The following is a 25,902-nucleotide window of genomic DNA, read 5'->3' on the forward strand; positions in this document are numbered from 1 at the left end:
TGAGAGTAACAAGGAACTGTTACGACTCAAACTGCTGTCTGGAAGCACTCAACAACTCACTTCCAACAAGGTAGCTCCACCTTATACTTGCACAAAATTGCCAATCTATAAACTCACAAGTTTTGTAGGTTTGCAGACCTGGATATTTGCTGAATTCTTTTGTCAGAAAATCGCATTGGTCTGCAAATCTAGTTTGCAGACTAGGATTGATTGTTTTCTGATTTTCGTAAATGTCACCACTTGGTGCCTTGCTCTCTCTCTCCTTGGCCTGAAAAACGTTTTTTTTTTTTTTTTTTTGCAGATTTCGGATTTCTAAAATGCAATGAAAAAACGCAGCAGTGTGCAAGCAGCAGCTTTAGTATTAAATTAGGGTAATCATTTGTGAAAAAACATTAAAAAGATGAAATATGGACAGACAAGGTATTGTTTCTATTCATGAACAGTTGTGCTAGTCAAGTTTTCTATAGAGTTTGTTTGGTTTAACACTTTACACATCAGCAGGTTCACAGTCGATGTCAATGTTTTGTTATTAAGCATAACATGTCGTCTCTGTCGGGTGGAAACCTCATATGTTCAAAACTGTTGCTTTTCAGAGAGGTCTCTGTCCAACGACAATATATATTTTTCCCATTTCCAATTCCTCTCACCTACCCTCTGTAGTACACTGAAAAAGTGTACTTATGTAATATGTAAATAGTGTATTTATATAAATAAATATGAAATATCTAAATGTAAGTTTTCTGTTCAACTGTGTGTGTGTGTGTGTGTGTGTGTGTGTGTGTGTGTGTGTGAGAGAGTGTGTGTGTGTGTGTGTGTGTGTGTGTGTGTGTGTGTGTGTGTGTGTGTGTGTGTGTGTGTGTGTGTGTGTGTGTGTGTGTGTGTGTGTGTGTGTGTGTGTGAAAGCAAAAGAAGCTGCACAGCATAACCTGTGAATCACAGCAGCTGAGTAACGACATCGCCAACAGGAATGATCTGCTGTTGAAGATTGAGGCGGAGACCGCCCAGGTCCAAGAAGTCTGACACACACACACGCACACATGTTAACTGGTTACCATGGTAACCGTTGGCCCCTGCGCTGCCGCGGCCCGGAGTGAATCTATATTGGTTATGGCAAAACTATGGCAGTTTAAGTGTAAATAATTTGATCGAGTACTGATAATCTAAACCCGCAAAGTAAGTACCTAGTAAAGCGGTCAAATAAAAGTACATCCTCCTCTGAGATGTAGTGGAGTACAAGTATAGAGTATTAGAAAATATATCAAATGAAATACTCATGTAAAGTAAAAGTACCCAGAAATTGTACTTAAGTACAGTATATAAACAACTTAGTTGCACCAGTCATAAAGACCACCTCAAACCTTTAACCTTGAACATTGAAACCTCATGTCTGCTGTCCCTCATGCTCAGGAGCTTTCAACAGCAGAGAGGCTGAACCAGAGGTTGTGCAGTCAGCTGGCAGAGTACAGCGTTCCTGGGGTCCTGCAGTACATCCAGGTCAAGGACAAACACAACAAGCTGCAGTGCAGCTTCCGTACCTGGGAGAGGAAGATGGAGCTGGCTGAAGTAAAGCTTTATTATGATCAGAACAGACACAGCCTGTCACACTACACTGTAGTACACACATTTGTAAAAAGAGAAAGTAAGGTCTGGAACATTTCCGTGAACCACTAAAGCCTTATACTTGGGCATACGACAAATAGTGAAAATACACGATCTACGAGCTCCCAATGTGTCACGATGCTGCGCATTGTGAGCTTGTAGATAACAGATCAACCACTTTGACTATGGAGTCCACGTATGGTGTCACGACGCCTCAAAGGCCCTAAAACAATGCTCCAAACAGCCCAAAACAAACTAATTAGGCTTCTGCTTAAGCTTCCATCTTGGGCTTACCTTACTGCGAATCACTTTCTAAGCGTGGGGTGGCTCGCGGTAGCTGACAGAGTACAACATCTTGCAATGGGCCTGTTGTACAAGATACACTACATCACTAAGCTATCCATGTACCTGACAAAATACTTCCAAAACGTCAAGGATGTTCACAATTACAACACCAGATCACGTCCAACACAGATTTGTCTCAAAAAGGGGTAAAATTTGTTATGCCGCTAAAATGTGGAACGCCCTATCAAAGGCCTTAAAGGAGTGTAAATCCATACCTTCCTTTAAAACTTTAACTTTTAAATATAAAACTTCTAAATATAGACTCATGGGGGACCATTGTGGAGCAATTGAGTATAATGCAGTTTAAAGGGTTTCTGAGGCACATTATAATGATTGATTGTGTTGTTCTGCAGATGACAATGAAGACATCTAGCAAGTCCTGGAATCATCAGAGGATCTCTGCTGCTGGTGCTGGAACCAAGGCTGACGCTTTCCAACCCTTAGTAAACCTTCCAAACATAGTCACAACCACAACCATATCAACCTAGCATGTACATTAATGTGGAAAGAAAACAAAGAAATAGCAGATACACACTCTCACAATGTTGTGCATTGCAACACGTTGTCAGCTTGTAGATCGAATACTTTCTCTTTTTTGGAAAACCTTTGAAACTTCTTTGGAACATTTAGAAAGGTTTGTCATGGAAAGATGTAAACAGACTAAATATTGTTATGTGGTTAAAAATATCTGTATTTAATATGTTTGTCTGGGGAGGATTACTTATTCTCTTAAAGGGTTTAGATTGTAATTAGAGAAAAGAAAAGTAAAAGAGTATTAAAATGTTTTGTTTGCTGCTTTCTATTGTTTTAGCGATTTTAATATGAAAGTCTACATCCTCAATTGATGATCTCATCATGGTTGTATTGAATATTAAAACTAAAAAGAATAGAAGTGTTTGGGTGCACCCAATATTGCCCTTGAGAAAGCTTTCACGCACATTTGAAGATGACACATCAGAAACAAAAAACCTACGGTAGACCACTGTCTGCAAATCAGACACATTGCAAGTTTCCATCTTCTACCTTCTATTTAAAAATACAAAATGTGACACAAGGTTGGAGGTTAGGTTACTTCTGCTTCAAAACTCCCTCACCTTGCTCAAAGTTGTAGCAGTTCGCCAGCGAATGTCCACAAAATCGACACCAGGGCGACAAAATAACAGACGTATTTTCACTTCATGAAATTTGTTGCCAAAGTGGAGGCTTGCATTGACGTCGCGTAGCAAAATAGCCCCCAATGTAATAATAATAGTCACCTACTTTCTCCCGAGGGGGAAATTCAGTATTTTCAGCTGTGTAAGGACCTTAACTGTAGAACTGAAGATCATTGACAGGCCTGTCTGCTACAGACAGGTCAGGATGTGAAGATGATTAACAGGTCTGTCTGGTATGTACAGGATATGAAGATTTTAGACTGGTATTTCTGTATAGGATATGACTTAATAATGTGGAAAACTAAAGTAATATAGAGTCACACTTACAGCAGAAATACGGGTGCCGTAGTTGGTAACACTGTTGCCTCACAGCTAGAAGGTCCTGGGTTTGTGGGCACTGGGGCCGTGTTCTCTCCTCCATGTCATCAGTGCCCATACCCTAGGTGGCTTTGGCAAAAGGGCCTTTCTGTGTGGAGTTTGTCCCCGTATCTCCTAGGGTAGGTACCCTCACAAAAAAACATTGCTCTCCCCAAGTGGCAGATGGAGTGTAGCGCCAAGGATTACATTAGGCACTGGGTGTATAATGGGTTGCGCGTGCGGGAACACACACACCTAATCCTAAATAATCTCGATCCTTTTGGTTCTCGACACTGGTTAAAAATGAATTACTGGGTTTACTGGCCAATATGTATTTCATACCTGGGCATGGTGTGTACAGTAGACTACAGTATGAGGGCTGTCTGCATAACAAGCAATCAGAAGTGCTCAATATGTAATTAGAACTCTGATTATCAGTCAAGTAAAATTGTCAATAGTACCAGTAGCCTAATCCATTATAGTGGGTACATATTTTCTTTATTTTGAGCAAAAGGCACAATTGCAACAGATAGGGCAAAATGTCTTAACTTAGTTGTCATTACCAATCCCATTTCACAAGTTCAAAATGTATAAAAGATATTTTGAAAATAGCAGCTGTAGTTGTAACAATAAAATCTACAAAGTAACTATACAAAAGTTTTCAAATAGTGGAGTAAAAGTATAGGCCACAATATTAGCCTCTGAGATGTAGAAGAGTAGAAGTAAATTGGAAATACTCAGGTAAAGTACAAATACCTCAAAATTTTACTTACGTACAGTACTTGAGTAAATGTAATAGAATTACTTTACACCTAGGGTGACCATATTTTCAGCCGCTCAAACCGGGACGCGAACCACTGTTCGAATGCTATGGGTGACGAGAGGAGGAAGCTAGCTGACACGTAGCCAAAATGCTAACCCATTTAGAAGCCCGATCTAAAGCTATTTCAGTCGCAAAAAACTTTCTCTTTGGGTCTGGGAACCCACATACAGTACATTCAAAGATCTGTTCAATCTGTCAACAGATGACCAATGTTTTCCACTGCCCTCAAGATGGCACCAACGTCTTCTTGCTCACTTCCCAGTCCTGTTGCAGTATGGCAGAGAGTAGGTTTGCAATCAATGACCCATCTGACCAGATTCTTTGCTATAGTCTGTCCTTTTTCTTAAGCAGAGGTAGTGAACCAGACTGTTCTATTGGGTGGAAACCTTGTATGTCCAAAACAGTTACTTTCAGACAGATGGAAAATCTGTGTTCCAATGGCCGGCTAATACTTCTCATTAGTTAGATATTTATAAAACAAAAACACACCTAACCACTTTCTGCTTTTTTCAGAATAGCACAAATAGCTGTTCTACATCTCACAACATGTTGCATTGCAAGCTCTTACATCGTCCATTTTGCTACTTGTGTAACACTGACAAAATAGGGAATTAATTAACGAAAAAAAAGGAAAGTTGAATGGTGGAAGTTTCTGCCCGACAGCAATGATCTATTGAAGTTACAAGACATGGAAATGTTTGACTCATATTTTCAAAAGAGACTGTTAATGACATTTAAAACATATCCACAGTTTAATTTTAAAGGAGATGAATATTATGTACACTTTTAATTTCCTCAATTACCCAAGGCAAATAGATTTACTAAGCAAATACAGTCATGGTATGGTATGGTTTTCTAGGCAAGTCCCTGCAACAATTATACTTAAAACTCAATTCATTCGTTCATCATTTGCATAATTACTTTTAGCATAATCCAAGAATCTAAAAGGGGGAAAATGTGTTTCTTTTGTTATAGATGAAATAAAGACAATCAACAGTTCTCATGAATGCATTAAGATACATACTGTAGCAGCCAAAGATAGAATTTAAAAAAGCATAAACCATAACAAATATATAGACTTCTAGGATTCACTCTCAAGAAATTAAGGTTTAAGGAAAATATCTTGTAATTGTGAATTGGCAATATCTGCCCAAGTCAACTGTCCTCATTTGGGTTTTTCTGTTCAGACAGTTCATGATATAATCCACTGTCTGCACAATCCTGAGATCTTCTCCTCTGCTTGAAGACATCTGAGCACAGATCACTGGATAGCAGAAAATATATTGCTCCTGTAAAAATATATATATTATTTATATTATTCAAAAGATGTGAAAACAAACTGTTTAAACATTGTATTATAATTTATAAGGAGTAATACTGGGATAATACCCTATTTTGAGTCGTTATAGTTGAACGATTTCAAGCCATTTAAAAAAATTGCAAAGCCAGCCAATCTACAAGGCAAGCTCACGTCTTGAAATGCATTGTGAGCTTAGGGATGGGCTATTTTTGTTGCTCAACAAATATACAGGGCATAAGTGGTTAACCAATTGACTATGATTTGAACAACCAATTATTGATTATGACTTGAGTCATAATCTTGCAAAGTCTTTCAAAGACTTTCTTGGGATATGTAATCTACTGTACATGCTAATTAGAAATGTGTGCTTCCTTGATTTTGAATGCCTTTCGAAGCATGGATTATTTTACATTCTTGCCAAAGAATAATCCCAAGAAAAAATATTGATTTGTGAACAAACACACTCCTCTCCTTGGCATTGAATAACAAGCAGAACCTAAGAACCAGATGTGGTTCGATGTTTCATTCCTAAACAGGAGATTCCCTGCTCTACAAGGCATAATGAGTGCTCTGGGTGTGGCTACCTGTAAGGTGCCCTATTTGAGCACCATGGCCTGGTCATGTTGACTGAGACTCTGGAACCCTGGAATGCTCTTGCCAAACTCCACCACTTCCTTGCTGAGAGAACGACTCCAACACCTCCTGACTGCAGCAGCTGGCAGGCACCACAGAACACACTGGACAGGCCTGTGAGACAGACACGTAGGAGAGCCAGAGTGGAGAGCAATGTTAGGACAATCTGTTTTTATAAATGTCCAGTGTTGGGGTTGTTACTCAAAAAAGAAAACTCCACAGCTCCTCCACTGACTGTGCTTGAATGACTGCTTGTGACAAATACAAACTTGATCAGTATAACATTAAACCTTATGCTCACATATCAGCACACATGCCAATCCTGACAACGAGGACAAATAAATGATCTTTGAGAATCTTTAATACAACAAAGCCGACAGTTGAAAAGTGAAAACCATCCTACACTATTACTACATAGTAGTACACTGTACTCAACAGTGTTACTGAAGTTACTTGCACACACACACACACACACACACACACACACACACACACACACACACACACACACACACACACACACACACACAGACAAACACATGTATACACACTATATAATACAGCAAGAAAATATAATAAACCTCTCCCGAGAACAAAAAGATAACATCTGTAAACATTGTTGGTGTAAATGCAGTCTATGAGGAAGGTCATTATCTGGGAAACTAGATACCATTACCTCAATCTGACACTAGAGGGCAGACTAAACAGCATCAACAGACATCAACACAACTCATGACAACTACACTACATAACATTATAAGTATATCTAACATCATCACTATCTTGTTTATATATATCTAACATCATCACTATCTTGTTTATAGCAGATAGCTATAGACATTTCTATTATTTTAATTAATACTATGGTATTCTACTAAATACAGCAAATAATACTGAACTGATCTGTCATTTTTTGAAGGGCATAAGTTAAACTGAGGTGCCACGGTCGCCATGGCCTACAAGACCTGTGAAATTCCTGTGCAACAGCTACTGATTTAATAATCAGAACAGGGACCTGTCGTGAGAATCTGTGGCATTACCTCAGGAACAAAGATTCAGATTCAGAAACAAGGACACACGAAACAACATCTTAAAACATGAATGATTTGTGTTGAAGACAGACAAATTGGTACAAACCAACCCTCAAAATATACTGCCTAAAACTCAGTGTTAATTTCATTAACCTTCCGCAAAGCTTGGCCAATGTCAAGTTCTGAGGGACAGTCAGACATACAGTCATAAATACAGAAACACAAAGCCAGATGAGCGGGCAGCACCACTTAAAAACTGTGGATTGATGAGAAAAGGGAGGTTTGAACTGTGGAGTTAGTTGGGGGAAATCCATATTGGAAAGCCATATATATATTGGGGAGTGCATTCCACTGGGTTTGGGTAGCAAAATGTTTAATTTCAAGATGATATTTGGTTAGAATTTTCTTTTATGTTCATTTTGGCATCTCTTCTAAACAAAGCGTCACCATTTTGTTTCTACATACTTTCTTTACAGGTACTTTCCGTACCTGGAGCAGCACACCAAAACAATATGGCAGCGTCGCTTCCACCAATTTCTGGCTGACAAGTAACAAACTAACTAGCCTAGTCGAGCCGGACTCTTCTATGGACACACTTTACGCGTGTGTGTGTGTGTGTGTGTGTGTGTGTGTGTGTGTGTGTGTGTGTGTGTGTGTGTGTGTGTGTGTGTGTGTGTGTGTGTGTGTCTTACTGTCAGATAGCTGAGCTTCTCACTGAAGTCAACCATTTCACCTCTGGTCGCTCCGATTGTTATGGTCTATCTTCAGAATGGCTCCCACACCCGAGTCCTGACTGGAACGCCACAGAACATGTGTTCAGAGGACACGCCTGTCAGACAAAAGGGAGAGCAAGAGTGACCAAACAGCACAGAAACTATTAACACAACCAAGACAACTAGACAACACACAACAATTAATACGTCTGTCTTCACTATCATGTTTATAGCAGTTAGCTAAATACTTTTGTATTATTTTATTTTATGTTTTGAGAACATATATTATATTGTGATGTGCCCCCTTTCGGTAACATAGTATGTTTTTTTCTTTCCTAGGGCTTATTTCTGGCTACAGTAAATATATAGTGGTATGATGTTGTTATAACATTTTGGGGGAAACTGACTATTATGTCATGTTTTTGAAAAATAATATAGAGGGTATATGCACATACACCATTTTATTCTACTTCCGGGTGTCTTTCGACTTCCTTCACAGGTGTTACTGATGATACTAATTAAGGCTCTGTTTGATTTATTGTACAGCGGTTCTTTAATTTCAAGGACCCCCATAACTCTGTACAAATGGAATCAACATTTGATTCCATTTGTACACTCTCAGAGTTACGCACCTGTATGGGGACATTTGGAACCCACTCAAGGCCACTTTGAGACCCACTGGTGTAGCAGAGTGTTTCCAGTGAGCCAACAAGCACAATAGCTGCACCCTGACTCTGTTTGACCAGAATGGAACAGAGCCTTAATTAGTATCATCAGTTACACCTCTGAAGGAAGTCAAAAGACACCCGGAAGTAGAACAAAATGGCATATGTGCATGGGATGGTGTTTTCCTCTGGTGTTTCAGTCCGAGTGTATCAAAGGGTGCGTTCGGAAATGCGCACCGGGTGGACTGCGCGGGCGTTTATCGTGGGCTTGCCCAGGCCTTACGGCCTGGGCATAAATATAACGATTGCATTCACCACGGCTTCGTAACTCGCGCGGCCGGCCCTGGCCCGCTCTTCGCGGCCACTCGCGCCTGCGCCGCTCGGGGGCGAAGAGCAGGACCAAGGTCCGCTGGCCTTCGCGCCGCTTGCAATGTCGTGGACAATAAAACGAGCGCACCCTTTGATACACTCGGACTGAATCACCAGTAGAAAACACTCTCTCATATGTGCATATACCCTTATGTTGTCTGTGAGCAAAAGCACATATTTGATGACTGTGATGCTCATGCATTAGTGTGAAGTAAAGAAAAATAAATCCCACCCAGTGTGAAGTGAATGGTGCCCTTTATGAGTTCATTTCATTAAGCGTCCCGTGATGCTTGTGGGATGGACATACATACTTACAGACAAAACCAGATGTAGCAGCGGTTAACACCGCTCAAACATGAAGAGCAGCTTCCTAAAGTGACTGAGAACGTCAATGCACTGCAGTACATAATCAGAACAATAGTATATCGACAATGACTGTACATAGAGAGGGATGTTGTTATAGTAGGGATGCTGTGCATACAGCCCTCATTACAAAGTAAAGTGCACATTTCACATTCAGTGTTTCACAAACCACCTAAGCACTGGTCTACAGAGAAACAGGCCTAAATGCTTGACCCTACAGACGGTGTCGCCACCATGGTAACAATGCCCAACTGACATCAACAAAGCCCAACTGACATCAATGACTGACATCACTACAATGCCCAAAGAGGAGCATGACATCACAGACTGGCCTGGACACGGAACACCATATATGGGCATATATATATATATATATATATATATATGGAGTGCCAGCCAGACAGATAATGATGATGATGATGAGATAACTGATCTCTCAGTGAATCAGAAACCCTGGAGGATCAGAGTCCAGCTGGACTGGGACAGAGGACAGCTGTCCTTCCCTGATCCTGATTCTAACACACACCTTCACACACTTTCACTGAGACACTGTTTCCATTCATTTTTAATGGCCATTATGATGGTCCATCTCTGAAGATGTTACCAGGGAAGATCTGTATCACTCTGGAAAACCAGTTAGAAACGTCAAGCCTCCAAAAAAAAGCCTACATAATATTATATTGTTAATTAAGGGGTCTCCATGGAAACTAATCAGAAGATATTTGTTTATGACATCCAACTATTAATTTACCAAATGTTTGTCCGTCTGACCGTCTGTCTGCATGCTGACATCAATGATACTAAACAGTGTCACCACCATGGTAACAATGTCCAACTGACTTCAACAATCACCAACTGACATCACTACATTGCCGAAATTTGGAGATGACATCACAGACTGGCCTGGAACGGGCACCGGTCTGGGTTCTCCAACATTACTTCTGAGACTCCTACATTCAATCCCTCATCACACTCCCCAGGCACAGGACTACCTGTATATCTGAAATGAACTTTAGGTGAATGATTCTGCTCTCTGACCCTGCCACTGTCCATGGTGCTGAATCTGTCAAACCAGAGAGAATTAGCCCTTCACTATGCTGCCCCTACCAATAAGCTTTTGTCCAATGCTAGCTTAATAACTTCCTGCTTGCCAAGGCTGGGAGGGGCATAGTGAAGGGCTAATTTAGGAGGGTGAGACTGCTTTTAAGGTTTATTTACACCTCAGCTGTTTTTAACTTAAGGAAATATGGATATGTTAAAGTGATTCATTTCAGTTTTCATTAATTGACATGACTGAAATAACTTGTCATGATAAGAATTTATATTTATGAATTTCAGTTATTAATAAATACATGTACATATGGTGAATACAGGTAAAGTGGGACCATTTTATATTCTCTCATGTATATGTGTAGGCCTACCGGGTTAGATAATATAGCCACAAGGATAACAACCAGATTTCCAGCATGTCATGACTAATCAGTCACTCCCACAAACATTCTATCTCTTCTTGAATGTTTGTGACAGACTGACAGTGACAGTGATAGTTTGACTTGAGCCAGGTGAAGCTGCTTAGATCAACCATCCCACATAGTAGGCCTACACATATACATATCCCTAACCCTAACCATAACCCTAAACTCTATGGAAGTGTTGCCACTCTGACAATAAGTCACTGTCGGAATGGAGACATGTCCGAATGGAGAGCACCCCCCCAGATGCTGAGGGAAGGTGGACAGCTGCTGCTGATAGCAGTGTGCAACCTGAAATAATTACAATCCATGATTCTAAAGCTTTGACATACAACACTAGACCAGTGCTTCTCAACCTCTTCAGGCCATGACCCCCAAAATAATCATATTTTAACTCCCCCCCCCCCCCCCCCCCCCCAGCATTAAGAGTTGAGGGCTTGAGGCATTACATCTTGTATAACACACTTCTACTGTGAAAATAGCAGATCTACATGAGGCGCTGTGAGCATGTAGATCAGCTATGTTCACAATTTCTGCCTCTAATATTTAACAATATTGGCCAATGTTTAATTAGTCAAGTCCTTCAATTGGCATTTTAGAAATGTGCATTAACGCTCTTGTTTACTTTTGAGTGAGCACATTGAGTTAATCATCTGGGGACCCCCCAAAATAATTTGGGGGTCCCGACCCACAGGTTGAGAACCACTGCACTAGACCACTTATCCCTTGATACACGTTTTCTCTAGCAAACCAATCTACAATGTAAACACATTTATTTCACATAGAGTACACAAATGGAACCAAATGGACCCTTACCGTCGGATCCAATGTTCTACCACACACCCACCTGTACTGTGCAAAGAACAACACCAGATCTGCCAGTAATTGTGTAGCGGAAATAGCGGTTAGCTGTTAGCATCATAGCATCGTAACGGTTACGTCGGTTAGCTACTTAGCATTAGCATCTGTTCGAATGTTCGCTCTTTAGCTCGGGGGGGCGTGTCACATATTCCCGTTGCTGACGTAGCAAAACGGACGACGCGCTCATTGGACGCGACTTTGTGTAGGGATGCACGCGCGGCGCGCTCATTGGACGGACGCGCGTCGTTTGAAACACTGCGTCGCCTATAAATCCCAGACGGACTTTGAAGAGCGTGTCATTCAGTGTCGGAGCGTTGAGGAGACAAGACAAAACTTCACTGGATTACCACTACCTCTCAACAGAAGAACTGTCTTCGGTGAAGAACATGTCTGCACTTGCAGAGATCTACATTGACAACAACAACAACAACAACAACAACAACAACAACAACAAGGCGGCAAACAACATGGCAAACAGACCACAACTGACCGTTGGATCCACCTGCTGCATCAGAGTCCTCCCGGGGGTCTGGGAGAACTTCAGGGGGAGATCGAGGATGAGGCTGGCGGCGCACTGCGTCAGGACCCCGGCGTCAGGAGGACTGGTGACGCGCAAACTGCCACAGAGGAAGCCAGGCAGCGGTAGTACACCCAGGGGAAGAAAGAGGCTTGCCACCTGCGACGTGGACACACTACGGCGCGACATTGGAGACACTGCTCCTCAAGTCGCTCCCTCCACTGTTCCAGAACAAGCAGCAGACATTTCCATCACAATCAAGGACATTGATGCAGGGGACTCGGACATGCCAGAGCGATGTTCTGAATATGTCAAAGACATATATGCGCATCTGATGGTGCTCGAGGTGCAGCAGGCTGTGCGACCCGGGTATCTGAAGGGCGGCGACATCACGCCCCACATGCGAGCTCTCCTAATCTCCTGGATGATAATGCTTCGTTCCATATTCCATCTGCACCAGGAGACGCTGTATCTGTCGGTTGCCATCTTCGACCGTTTCCTGTCAGTTATGCCGGTTTCACGAAATATGCTCCAGCTCGTTGGTGTCACTGCCATGCTGCTGGCCACAAAGTACGAGGAGTTGTCGTGGGGCGGAGACACACCAGGGGTCCGGGACTTTGCCAACATCACAGACAACACCTACACAGCCGCTAGCATTAAACAGATGGAGAGGATCATGCTGCAGTCCCTCAACTTCGATCTGGGGCGTCCGCTGCCCTTGCACTTCCTCCGGAGAGCGTCCAAGGCTGCAGGCTCTACTGCGGAGATGCACATGCTGGCCAACTACCTGATGGAGCTGACTCTTCTCGACTACGACTTGGTTCACTACCGGCCGTCTGAGATCGCCGCCGCTTCCCTGTTCCTCTCCCAGCTGCTGCTGCTGGATGTGGATGGTCGGTCATGGACTCCTACAGAGCAGCACTACACCACGTATGACGAGGCTCACCTAAAGCCGATCGTGCGACACCTAGCCAAGAATGTTGTGGCCGTCAACCAGGGGAAAGCAGAGCTGCAGGTGGTCAAGAAGAAGTACGCTGGGATCAACTTCATGAACATTTCTCTCCTACCTGAACTGCAGTCTCCTGCCGTGAACAACCTGGCTGCTCTCTGCTGGACAACGTCCCAGCTGAAGGACTGCCTTCCATTGTACGGATGACGTAATTTAAATGTCACTTTTTAAAAGAGACCTGATTATCAGACTGAATATGCGTGGGCAGAGTCTATGGTCTAAATCCAGGAACTCTTTACTTACTTTGGTTGAAAGGATTACCCCAAAGGTTTGTACTACTATTGTATTGTTGTTTTCCATGTATCCATAGCATTCCATTATGGTCTTATTATGCAAATATCTATATTAAATTATGTAAATATTATGTAAATACTCATTTATTCAAGCATTCATTTAATAAAACATTTTTTGTGTGATTAACATCGTTTGTTATTGTGGAATTACTCTTCTCTATCTGAAACATATTGTAATAATAGGGATTGACATATTGCAAGTAAAGTAGGCTAATAATGGGTGGCATAAACAGCATGTGAAAATGTTATTGGAGGATGCTGTGTTTGAAGCAATCGCATAAGGTTAAGTGCAAAAAGAGCACAAAACATTGGAGGTCAGATTTGCATATTGGTCTGTGCTTTTCCAAAATTCATGGTTACTCATTTGCAATTTATTCATTTGAACACATAGGCCTGACTGTACGTTGACATTGAAATAAACTCTGCACAGAGTATTGATATTATTATTATTACACTATTAATTATTGCATAACTTTGATCCTGGTTACAAAATTATGCTTTCAAATGAGGAAAGACACTGGAGGGAAATACAATATAACTTGTCCTGTATACACGCTCATAGCCATCTTCAAGTCAAAGTTTAGTTACTTTACACCACTGCCGTTACACAACATCACATGGAAATTTACAGAATGATAAACTGCCTTAGCAATACCAATATCCCCACTTTGCTGCATATCAAATTAGATAAATGAGTCCCTTAGGTGAAAATTCGTTTTCTTCACCTATACTAATCAAGAGCCCTATTTTTCCAATGTTTATCATATACAGCCAAAATACGTTGTATTTTCACTATCACGTATCACAAGATTTGAAAATATCATTTGTACAGAAAATAGTTATATGCAATGATGAAGTGCCCCCAATCATAAAATGTGTGTAACTGACTTCCTGGATTTGGCTACTTATTGAAAATGTGGATATTCAATTCAAATATGAAACACATGTGTGTGGGTGTTTGTGTGTGTGGTTTCCAAATTACTTTTATAGAATATCTTAACATTACTATTATGTACTGGCCTCAGTCCAAAAACTGCATTTGGCAGTATTGTATCTCATCTCATACAGCACAGCAAAGTATAGAAAACAAATCGATCAAAAACCTTCTGTCAGTGTTTGTACTTTTAAGTGATGGGCCTCCCAACACTATGCATTAGAACATGTTGCAAATAAATGGTGGAAATAGTCAGTGGCAGGTGGCACAAACGTCAGAATGCTAATTTTAGTTTAATTTAAGTGATTCATATTAGACCAACTAACTGACAATGATGGGGATTTTGAGTAGCTGTAGCTCCCTATCCAAGGCTATGCCGTTTATACTGTAGTTAGAAAGGAGCCAGTAACACCAGGATAGAGACTTGTGCTGGAAATACAAACCCATTTGCAACAAAAGTAAATGTAGTATACTAAAGTAAAGCGGTGGCACGGGTGGGTGGAAACATAGTCATGATTGCAGACCTTCATTGGGAATGACATCAAAACACAGAACGAGGACAAGAACACAAAATAGATAAATATAATGAAAGCAGGCATAAAAAGCAACATACAGTAAACAAAATAAGTTGTCATATTTAAACTATTATACCTTATAAGATTGCAGTTTACTGATTGCTAATCACAGCACAACATGCACCAAAGATATATATATGGCTATGGCTATAAGGTCTGAATCTCATTTGATAGGTTGCTGGCCTTTAAGTGGGCACAATCTCAGCCCCTCTTTGAGTGTCCAAGTCACTGTCCCATCTGGGTGCCTCCATCTAACGGCAGATTTAGGGAACCCATGTATGGTGAAATGTCCCCCTCTGCTGGCACACAGGGTGTACAGATGGAATGGTGCAACTATACTGTGTGTGTGTGTGTGTGTGTGTGTGTGTGTGTGTGTGTGTGTGTGTGTGTGGATCAAACTAGGCCTGAGTCCTTTCCCTACTGTCCTAAGCTTGACAGATCAATAAAGCACACACAAAAATCCAATCCATATGCTGAGGTCTTTCACTTTATGTACGCCTGAAAAAGCAGCCATTTTAACAATATAATTAAAACAAAGATACCAAGAGGAAATGGTTGCGATTTAAAATGTCTTTCTTTTTTTCCCCTCCTTTTGTGGTCCAAATGAAGAGGACAAGTCCATCTTATAAATCTAGTTGAAACATTTACCAACAGTGCTGTAAAACAGTGGTTCTCAACCTGTGGATCAGGACCCCCCAGGGGGGTCCCCAAATTATTTTGGGGGTCCCTAGAAGTTAAGCTTAATGTTATCATTGTTTTCTCACTCAACAGTAAACAGACCAACAACATAGGTGTATACATGGTATCTGCCCATTTCTAGTACCTCTGGTCAAACATTAGCAAGATTGAGTCAAACTAATGTACAGTAATGCCAACTAACTCCTACAATTCCAAGTGCTTGTCAGGGTGGGGGGTCCCCAGTTGAAATATGATTATTTTGGGGGTTGTGGCCTGAAAAGGTTGAGAACCAGAACCACTGCTGTAAAAGACAGATTTTCAATTTAAACTCCAAACAACAACAACAACAATAAAAGATCCTACGGTTCATTACTTCCATCCCAGTGATCCTAGAAGTGACCCCGTTTTGTGCTGGACACACTCCATTCATCTCTCCCTGCTCTCTCACTACGACGGGGACAGGTAAGAGAGAGAGAGTGTGTGTGTGTGTGTGTTCACATGAATACGTGTATGCTGCGACTGTGCATCCAGACCAGCTGAACTACATTTAGAGAGAGAGAGAGAGGGAACCAGACCCCCTCCCCCCCTTCCTATGTACTTCCATGTGTGTGAACACGTGTCCACTTCCTTGTTGGACATCTCTCTGTCTGTCTGTCTGTCTCTCCATCTCCCCACCGTTGCAGGGCCAAGTGGTCAGCCCTGGAGAAGCTGCAGTCGCAGTCCGCACACTTGAAGGGTTTCCTGTAGTGTCGTGTCAGCTCGTCGCAGAGGGCAAGCTTCCACGTGCAGCTGTCCCAGGTGCATTTGTGTGGCTTCTCACCTAAGGGACAAGTCGGACAACTTCAGATTTTAACCACTTTAACCATTGTTTTATGCTTTAACTATTGAAAAATAGCAGCTCTACAAGCTCACACCACCCTAAACCATGTCCCAATATGTGATTCTTGAAACGTGGCGCACACGAAACAGTTCTGAACTGCCTTCACTGAATGTGTGTGCCAATCCATGCTTCATGGAAGTATACATGGAAGTATCTTCTGAAGTTGCTATTGTATTCTATTGCTAGTCTAGCCAATTAAAATACTCATATCTTGACATTATTACTGTACCTACAGTAACTGTAGGTATATTGACCATATGGTGCATAGCAGCAGTGTGTTAACACAGAGGAAGACACTTGTACACATGAAGTCAGTAGTCATTTGAACCATTATGCACCTTGAATGCAGGGAAGAGGAAAGGTTGCAAGTGAGGAAACAAAGGGAAGCCCATAATATTATGTTTTTTTTTTGGCAGATCTGCACTGATCTCAATAATAGCCCCTATGGTATTATTCCCCTCTTGTGGACTGAAACTCAATTAGTGTATGGTAACATTCACCTCTTGTGGACAGTGACTCAGTAAGGACACAGTCACACTGAAGTTCTACCTATGCGGGCGGATTCTGCCAAAGCTTTTCAAAGGGAACGGAGCACATTGTTGCCATTGGTGGACAAAACGCTCCATCCCCATTAAAAAGCATTGGCAGAATCCACCCGCATAGGTAGAACTAGAAAGATGCAGTTGCGGTGAAGCGAGTCACTTTCCCCATTCAAGTCAATGGGGGAAATTAATGAACTAATACATTAATGGCCATATATGGAGATCGCTGTGTCAGTCCTTGTACCTTTTAAGCCCACTAGAAGTTCGCGGCCGCTCACATCTAGAAATCGCGCCCTAACGGGCGCTCATATAAAAAAAAAAAAAAAAAGTTAAAAAAAAAAAAAAAAAAAGTTAAAAAAAAAAAAAAAAAGTTGATGGTCAGCAAGGAACATGCGTTGTTGATTTTTGTATTATGTTTTTGAGACAATTGAACAACTGCTGAACGTGGAGTTGCAGATGCAAGACATTGGGACATACAGACATACAGACATACATACACACGACCCCATTCTGATTAGGTTGTGAGATATATGGAGATTGCAATTTTAAGCCCACATCTTCAAGATATGGGGCTCTTAGCAAAATGCACCACGTGTCAAAGACGCCTGTCGATTACACACTAAATATCATTGATTATTTTTTGTCAAAACTATGTTATGGTTGTTGTTTTAATACATTTTAAAGCACAGTTATTTGAAACATCTAGAATGAAAAAGATAAATAAAATAAAATCACTCAATCATTCAGGTGTAGGTTGTGTAACTTTAATGATGTTGGAGAAAATGTTTTCTGTTGTGTTGGACTCTGTTGGGGAACAACCGTCAAAAACTCTAATAAAATAAATTATATTTATGGAATATAATGATAATTCATGTATTTATTGCACATTTCCAAACAGGGTAATGAGCCTGTATGGCAGGGGTCAGCAACCTTTTTGAAATGAAGAGCCATGTTTTTATTTTCTAGTTAGTCAGTGTGCCATGTCAACATACATTTTAATGACGCCCCATCAAACATTCTGAGATATTTTGATTGTCAGGACATTGTTATAATGATCATTAGATTCAAGCAATAACCTACCTATCTCCCTGACTCCCTCCCCAGTCAAAGTTCAGTGTTTTAATGAATGTAGAAATATGTGCAGGATGACATTTGTGCGAATTAGGCGACTTAATTTGATTGACCACGTTTAAAACACTATTTGATTTTAAAATAAAAATCCTTTCTCTCACACTTCTGCCAGTGTGCCAGTGATCAACCTCCCCTGTGCCAACAAGGTTGCCCACCCCTGCTGTATGGTAACCGTGATGTCATATCCCAAAGTGCTATCCCATCCCTCATATTTATTACATTTTGAGGCCTTACACCCTCTTGAGCTTGGACTTATACTATACCTTCCATGTAGCTGCATGGTCACTTTGGTCTTCTTCTTAGATTTCATTTGGTCGAATAGAAACAAGCCCAGTACGGCACCCTCTGCTGATGACTGGGCATCACCGCAGCTGTAGACACAAACACATGCACATACACACACACACACACACACACACACACACAGAGTCACTGACAAACACATGCACATACACACACACACACAGAGTCACTGACAAGAACATTCTACTGATGAGCAGAAATTAAGAAGAGCCATCAGCTCTGAACTACCAAGTGAGTTTACATAGTTTACACAGTCATTATTGCATTCACTCATGGCTTATCCTCAACTTGATTGAAGGATAACAGTAAACATTAGTTTGTTGAATCATTAGACCACACAAATAACCTTTTAGATAATAAATTACAACCTACTGTTATCAAGAGAAGATGTTCTCTTATTCAGAGCCACAAGTAAAATGACAAATAAACTATAATGTCATAAACCAATGTACTAAAAATGACACAGCTGCTTCTTCTACATTCTGACTCTTGTCTTGCTTGACACTGCAGCTCTGATATTTTCATTGCAGGTGTCCCAGGACTCTGATTCCAGTCTAGGGTTCGAATGCACTGTGGTAAATCCAGTCTGCAATTATGCAGCCGACGTGTCCCGATGTTTTACCACTTTCAATCTGGTGTCCCTATTTTGGGCATGTCATTCAAAATCGCTACTTGTGATATTATAGAGCGGCTATTTTAGAATTTTAAATTTTTGATAATTATTGTATTTTCTTTTGTTTGGTTCTGCAGGTTGAGTGCAGTAGACTCACATTTTTAACACCTCTGACAGTTTTCCGGACACAGTGTTGTCAAAACCTGCTGCAGTCTTTGTCAGATGAGGACTGGAATCTTCTCCCTCCTTCTCATATACACACCCAACACAAGACCCTGAGAAACAGTTAACAGTTAATACTTAACATAGAATAGATGATATATTCAACCTTTCATCCAAAACTCTGCACCTCAGCCAAAACAGAAGCAAGAGGAGAAAGCACCAGTTTTAGCTGTTCTCTATTGGTTGTTCCTATAGCAGCAGATAGCAGATTGACAGACGCCAACCAGGTCTGTTTTTTTGGTCAAAGTTGATGCCATGCCAAAGCCCAAGCGCGCCGCTCGCCCAGCAGTCTGCACTCGCCCCCATGTGTGCGACCTTGCCCTTAGGGCATCTTCCTGGTCTGTAGGCCTGTGTTAATTATTTAATGTTATTAAAGGAGTAGTTCACCCCCAAAATGACTGTTTTTCTATTAATTAATCACGCCATGGAGACTTGAGTTCAATAATATTAGTTTGTATTTGTCGCATTCCTAAAAAAATTGATAATAGTAATTTTGCCCCCATTGATTCTGGATGGGGACCCAAATGCATTTGGGTCACCAAATTTCCCCATCCGGAATCAATAGGGGAACATTTATTGTAATCAAATGATTGTCTTGGCAACAAAACCCCAAAAATATTATAAAAGTCAAGTCTCCATGGCGTGAGTAAAAGTAAAAGTCATTTTGGGGTGAACTACTCCTTTAATGCATCACGTGCCAAAGGCAAAACTCCATGTATGAACCTCATACTGGCCAAGAAAGTATTTCAGAATATGCTTCAGCCCTTATTGCCAACATCCAGGGTCATTAATGAACACCTTCCAAGTTCCTGTTTAAGAATCTAAGAATGTAACTATCAGACATTTGGCTGGAAAACTATAAAGTTCATTTCGTAAACTGAAAACATTACAGGGCAGCACAGAAGTAAGGTGAAGGGTAGAATGTTTTTTTGTGCTATGGTTTACCCATTTCCTGCTCCTCTATCCAGGTCTAACCCCTGAAAAGATACACAACTTCTAGAATTATTGAAAAATAACAGATCTACAAGCTCACAACGCAGCACCGAATTCAGAGTGCATGTGTGTGCTTGCTTGCGTGTGTGTGTGTGTGTGTGTGTGTGTGTGTGTGTGTGTGTGTGTCTGTGTGTGTGTCTGTGTGTGTGTGTGTGTTTGTGCGTGTGCGTGCGTGCGTGTGTGTGCATGTCTTACCGGCAGACACCAAGAAAACAGCCATGAACAGGGCCAAATCATCAGGCTCCAGGCCCACCAAGCCCTTGCCGAGCCCCCTCAGTGATGCTAGAAGTCTGCCTGTTGAGGAAGGTCACACTCCTCTCCTTGGCATCGACCAACGTGCAGAACCTCACCACGAGAACCAAGGGACGAGATGTGGATCAGATGTGGTTCAATGTCATCATTGATTTCATTTCCTTAAATCTCTGAAGACACACTGAGGGCTGGGACCCTCTTTTGAATGAATAAAATAACATGATTAAGAGAACATTTTTATAATTATTACATGATTTATCAACATCAATTAAAACAAGTACAATTTCGATTGACCAAGCTTGATATATCCGACTGAAAGCGACCTCGGGGAACAAGAGCTATACTAAAGCGAAGCCTGTAAGGTGTTCCAAGTGTGCGAGACAACACTTGAAAGCACTTGTTTTAGTGCTCCGGTACAGTGGTTCTCAACCCAAGGGGGTCCCCCAATTATTTTGGGGGGTCCCCAGATGATTAGCTTAATGTGAGACATAGTTTTCTCACTCAACAGTAAACAAACCAACATACAGTATAAATGTATGGAGGGTATCTGCACATTTCAAAAGTGATTCATTTAAGGACATTTAAGACCCTTTTAATAACTGCTGGTAAAATTTAAATTATTAAATATAAGAGGCAGAAATTGATGCAATTGTAAAAATAGCTGATCGACATGCTCACAACGCGGTGCGTGTTAAGCAAAATGTAATGTCTCAAGTCTTATAACTCCAAGTGCTCGTCAGGGTGGGGTGGGGGCTCCCAAGTTCAAATAAGATTATTTTGGGGGCTGCGGCCTGAAAAGGTTGAGAAGAGAACCACTGCCCTACTGTATGTTAAGAGAGGTCTCATACAGGATACCGGATGAAGTGACAAAACTGCAACTGGAACACCGGAACACTAGCAAATTGAGGCTCAAACCATTTTGTTGTGGGGTTCACCCTGCTGAGCAGTGCTGACTGAATGAAATTGGTATTCTGAGCTGAAAATGTGTTTCTAATGGTCTAGTCCAGGGTTCCCCAATAGGCGGCCCGCGGGCCATTTGCGGCCCGCTACTGTCTGGCCCCCACCAACCCCAGTAATAATGGTGGTATAAGAGCAGCAACAACACTAGTATATATATCGTCGTTGTTGGGTGGAAACCTTGTATGTCCAAAACCGTTCGTTTTGTATTTATCATTTAAAAAATGTACTAAACTAGTGAAAACAGCCGATCTACAAGCACATGTGCTTGTAGGTCTGCTGTTTTCACTAGTTTTGTGCGACGATCTTGTATGATGAAGCAGGGCTTTGCTTTACCAAGAAACGTACACATTTGATACTTGGAGATACAAGGTTTCTGCCCGACAGTGACGATATCTGAACTGTTGCTGGAGTAGCAGAAACGCCACCGTCGCCCCCTGCAATGTTGTGGCCCTCTGCTTGAGGTACCCTAGACATAATTCGGACCTTGGAGAAAACTATTTGGGGAACCCTGGTCTAGTCTATAGCAATGATTACTATACAACAGAGCTTTAACGTTTTCACTTCATTTTCTCTCACAAAAACATAACTTACACCCCTCTAATGACAGGAATGACAGTCAAAGCATCAAATGACTATTGTTATTTCACTACCGTGTTGCCTTGAGTGTGAGGTCTCTGACAGAGAGCTCCAGCAGAGTCAGGTCCAGGGTGGGAGCTCCACTGATGTAGTGGATTATGTCCAGTGGTCTCACACAGAGTCAGGTCCAGGGTGGGAGCTCCATTGGTGTAGTGGATTATGTCTAGTGGTCTCAGGCTGCCCTCTTCAGAGGCCACAGAACCAGGCTGGATGTCCTTCACAAACAACACTGCATACACACTGTCACCGCCACCGGCTAGCATCAAGCCTGAAGGAAAGGAGGGAGTTTTTTGTTTAGCAATTTTATCCGACAAGGATGTGATGAATTAGAATAACGGGACATTTGTTTTTGTCGCATTCCTAATCCAATAATTTGATGTCCAGCAATGGTTCCCTTTGGAGACAAAAAGAGTCTCATCAAATCATTGGCTTAGGTATGTGACAAAACAAAAATATCCATGAATCCATGTCTCCATTGGGTTAGTAATTGACAGGGAAACAAATAATTTAGTATAGTTCATGCATCATTCAGAGGTTGATGTCCCTTTTTCTTCTGTTTTTTTCTATGGATGTACAATTTGAGTTCTTAGCCAAGTAAAAACAGTTAGGACTAATAAAGACTTTCTAGACAAACTACTTTAAAGACATTTTGGTGAAGAAATATGGCACTACATACTGCATGATAGGGTCAGCTGACCAGCTCATTATAACTACCATAACGTAGTTAAATAGTTATAAAGTGTCTAATTACAAAAAGACACTTTTAAACTGACCAAGACATTGCCTTATAGATCCGACCTTTAATTTAAGAGTTACCCAACATATTTACTCAACACTTTATCACTGTTGCAACTTGGAATGGAATAATGTAATACAACTCTGATTAGGCGGAAATATTTGCTGAAAATAAGTCTTATTTGACTGTGAGCTTGTAGATCGGCCATATTCTGCTATTGATTTGAGGTGTGTGGGTAGTTACAGTGCTAACTAAGGTCTGTCTTACTAAGTACAGGGGATCTAAGTTGTTAATGGGTAGCTTTATATTATAGCCTATGTCCTTTTATTGTAACTTGGGGTCCTATGTTGTCTCACCATGCAGAAGTCTGGCTTCAAGACTGTGATGATGTGTGATGATTCAACAGCAAGCAGTCCAGTCAGATCCTGAGAGAAGGTGGATGGCTGCTGGTGATGATAGCAGTGTGCAACCTCAGAAATAATTAGAATTTCAACCAGCACTGGTTAGTGGTACGTACACAGATAGAAAGTCCACCACTGATTCTAACCCTTTGACAACACTAGACCAGTGGTTCTCAACCTTTTAAGGCCACGACCCCCCAAATAATCATATTTTAACTTTATTGTCATTTTAGAAATGTGCATATACCCTCTATCTAAACACTTAAACTTTAGGTTGGTTTGTTTACTGTTGAGAGAGAAAACAATGTTGCAAATTGAGTTAATCATCCAAAAATAATTTGGGGATCCCCCTGGAGGTCCAGAATATACACAGGTTGAGAACCACACCTGTGCAAAGAACAACACCATATCTGCCAGCAATTGTGTAGCAGAAGTAGCAGTTATATCATTAGCATAGCACGTTTAGCATTAGCATCTGTTAGCATTTAACGAAAGTAACAACATAACATTAGCAAGCATTAGCAAAAGTAGCGGTTGAGTCAACCGCCGGTTGACGTTAGGTTAGCATTAGCATCTGTTAGCATGTTCGCCCTTCTTCAGCTCGGTGGTGGGCGTGTCACATATTCGCGTTGCTGATGTAACAAAACGGACGACGCGCACGCGACTCTGTGCACGGCTGCACGCGCGCCCGCTCATTGGACGCGGACGCGCGTCGTTTGAAGCAGCCAATGTGCGACGATGGCGTCGGGTATAAATAAACGGCGTTTGCAACAGGGCGTCATTCAGTGTTGGAGCGTTGAGGAGACAAGTCGGACTACTTCACTGAATCATCACTAACTCACAACTAGCATAACAACTTTAATTGATTTCAACGATTCATCATCACTTCGGTGGAGTTGATCGTTATGGACAACATGGCTCCACTTGCAAAGCGTTCCTACATGGCTGCACTTGCAAAGTGTTCCTACATGGCCAACAACAACAAGGCGGCTAACAAGGGAAACAGACCACAACAACTGACCGTTGTCCACACCAGAATCCTCCCGGGGGTCAGAGACAGACTGAGGATGAGGCTGGCTGCACATTGCATCAGGACCCCGGCAGAACTGGCGAGGAGCAAACGGCCACAGTGGGAGCGGGAGCCAGCAGACACACCTGGGAGAAGAAAGAGGTTTGCCACCTGCGACGTTGACGCACTACGGTGCGAGACCGGCGATGACAACGCCGCAAAGCTCCTGAAAGTGACCGTTGTTGCCCAGTCACAGCCGGACAGAGTGGAGGCCCCTCCTCGAGTCGCTCCCTTCACTGTTCCAGACATTGATGCAGGGGAGCAATGTTCTGAGTATGTGAAAGACATTTATGCACATCTAATGGACCTCGAGGTACAGCAGGCTGTGCGACGCGGGTATTTGAAGGGCAGCGACATCAAGCCCCACATGCGAGCTCTCCTAATCGGCTGGATGATCACGGTTAGTTCCAAATACCAGCTGCTCCAGGAGACGCTGTATCTGGCGGTTGCCATCTTCGACCGTTTCCTGCAAGTTACGCCGGTTCCACGAGAGATGCTCCAGCTTGTTGGTGCCACTGCCATGCTGCTGGTCTTGAAGCACGAGGAGATGGACACAGGTCCGGGACTTTGCTGACTTCACAGACGACACCTACACAGCCGCTCACATTAAACAGATGGAGCGGATCATGCTGAGATCCCTCAACTTTGACCTGGGACGCCCGCTGCCCGTGCACTTCCTCCGGAGAGCGTCCAAGGCTGCAGGCTCTACCGCGGAGACGTACATGCTGGCCAACTACCTGATGGAGCTGACTCTCTTCGACTACGACCTGGTTCACTACCGGCCGTCTGAGATCGCCGCCGCTTCCCTGTTCCTCTCCCAGCTGCTGCTGGATGGCCAGTCATGGACGCTTGCACAGCTGCACGACACCACCTATGACGAGGATCACCTAAAGCCGATCGTGCAACACCTCGCCAAGAATGTAGTGGCCGTCGACCAGGGGAAAGCAGAGCTGCAGGTGGTGAAGAAAAAGTACTCTCGGAATCCCAGACTGGGATCACGCGGGGTCTCACTCCTTCCTGAGCTGCAATCTCCTGTTGTGTTCAACCTGGCTCTTCCTCTGCTGGGGGACCTACAAATCTGCCCTCCAAGAAAGGCTAGAGTACACCACTGGTTGTAAGGCATTTAAAACGCCTTTTTATAAGAGACGTTTATTTTTAAACCCACCTAAACGTGGGCAGAGTTTATGGTCTGGATCCAAGAAATCTACTTGGTTGAAAGGATTCCCAAATAAACCATTTTCATTTTCACTGTTTCACTGTATACTGTTGTATTGTTTTCCCTGTGCATGCTCTAATTATGTAAATATCTTAATTAAATTATATTCATTTAATAAAACATTTTTGTGTGATTAACAGCGTTTGTTATTGTATATTCAGGCTTTTAGTTTGACCAAAGGTTTCCTCCCAGTCACAGTGCCACCTGCAGGCTATGCTCTTTGGTTATCCCTTCTCTGATAGCTGTGGTTCACAAAC

The 25,902-nt window shown here is 42.1% G+C and overlaps 1 protein-coding gene and 1 pseudogene across 2 annotated transcripts; both read left to right on the forward strand.

Annotated features, from left to right (window-relative positions):
- Positions 1 to 12,152: 12,152 nt before the first annotated feature.
- Positions 12,153 to 13,358, forward strand: LOC308287996 (G2/mitotic-specific cyclin-B2-like; the record flags this gene model as incomplete). Its single annotated transcript, XM_080729345.1, has 1 exon — positions 12,153 to 13,358. The coding sequence occupies one exon, from the start codon at positions 12,153 to 12,155 to the stop codon at positions 13,356 to 13,358; it is 1,206 nt and encodes a 401-aa protein (XP_080585471.1).
- Positions 13,359 to 24,274: 10,916 nt separating this feature from the next.
- LOC308287997 (G2/mitotic-specific cyclin-B2-like) lies at positions 24,275 to 25,547 on the forward strand (annotated as a pseudogene). Its single transcript has one exon. The product of its transcript is annotated as a G2/mitotic-specific cyclin-B2-like (transcript).
- Positions 25,548 to 25,902: the final 355 nt, after the last annotated feature.

Source organism: Nannobrachium achirus (assembly GCF_963921795.1).
Source record: "Nannobrachium achirus genome assembly, chromosome: 7".
Taxonomy (NCBI): Eukaryota; Metazoa; Chordata; class Actinopteri; order Myctophiformes; family Myctophidae; genus Nannobrachium; species Nannobrachium achirus.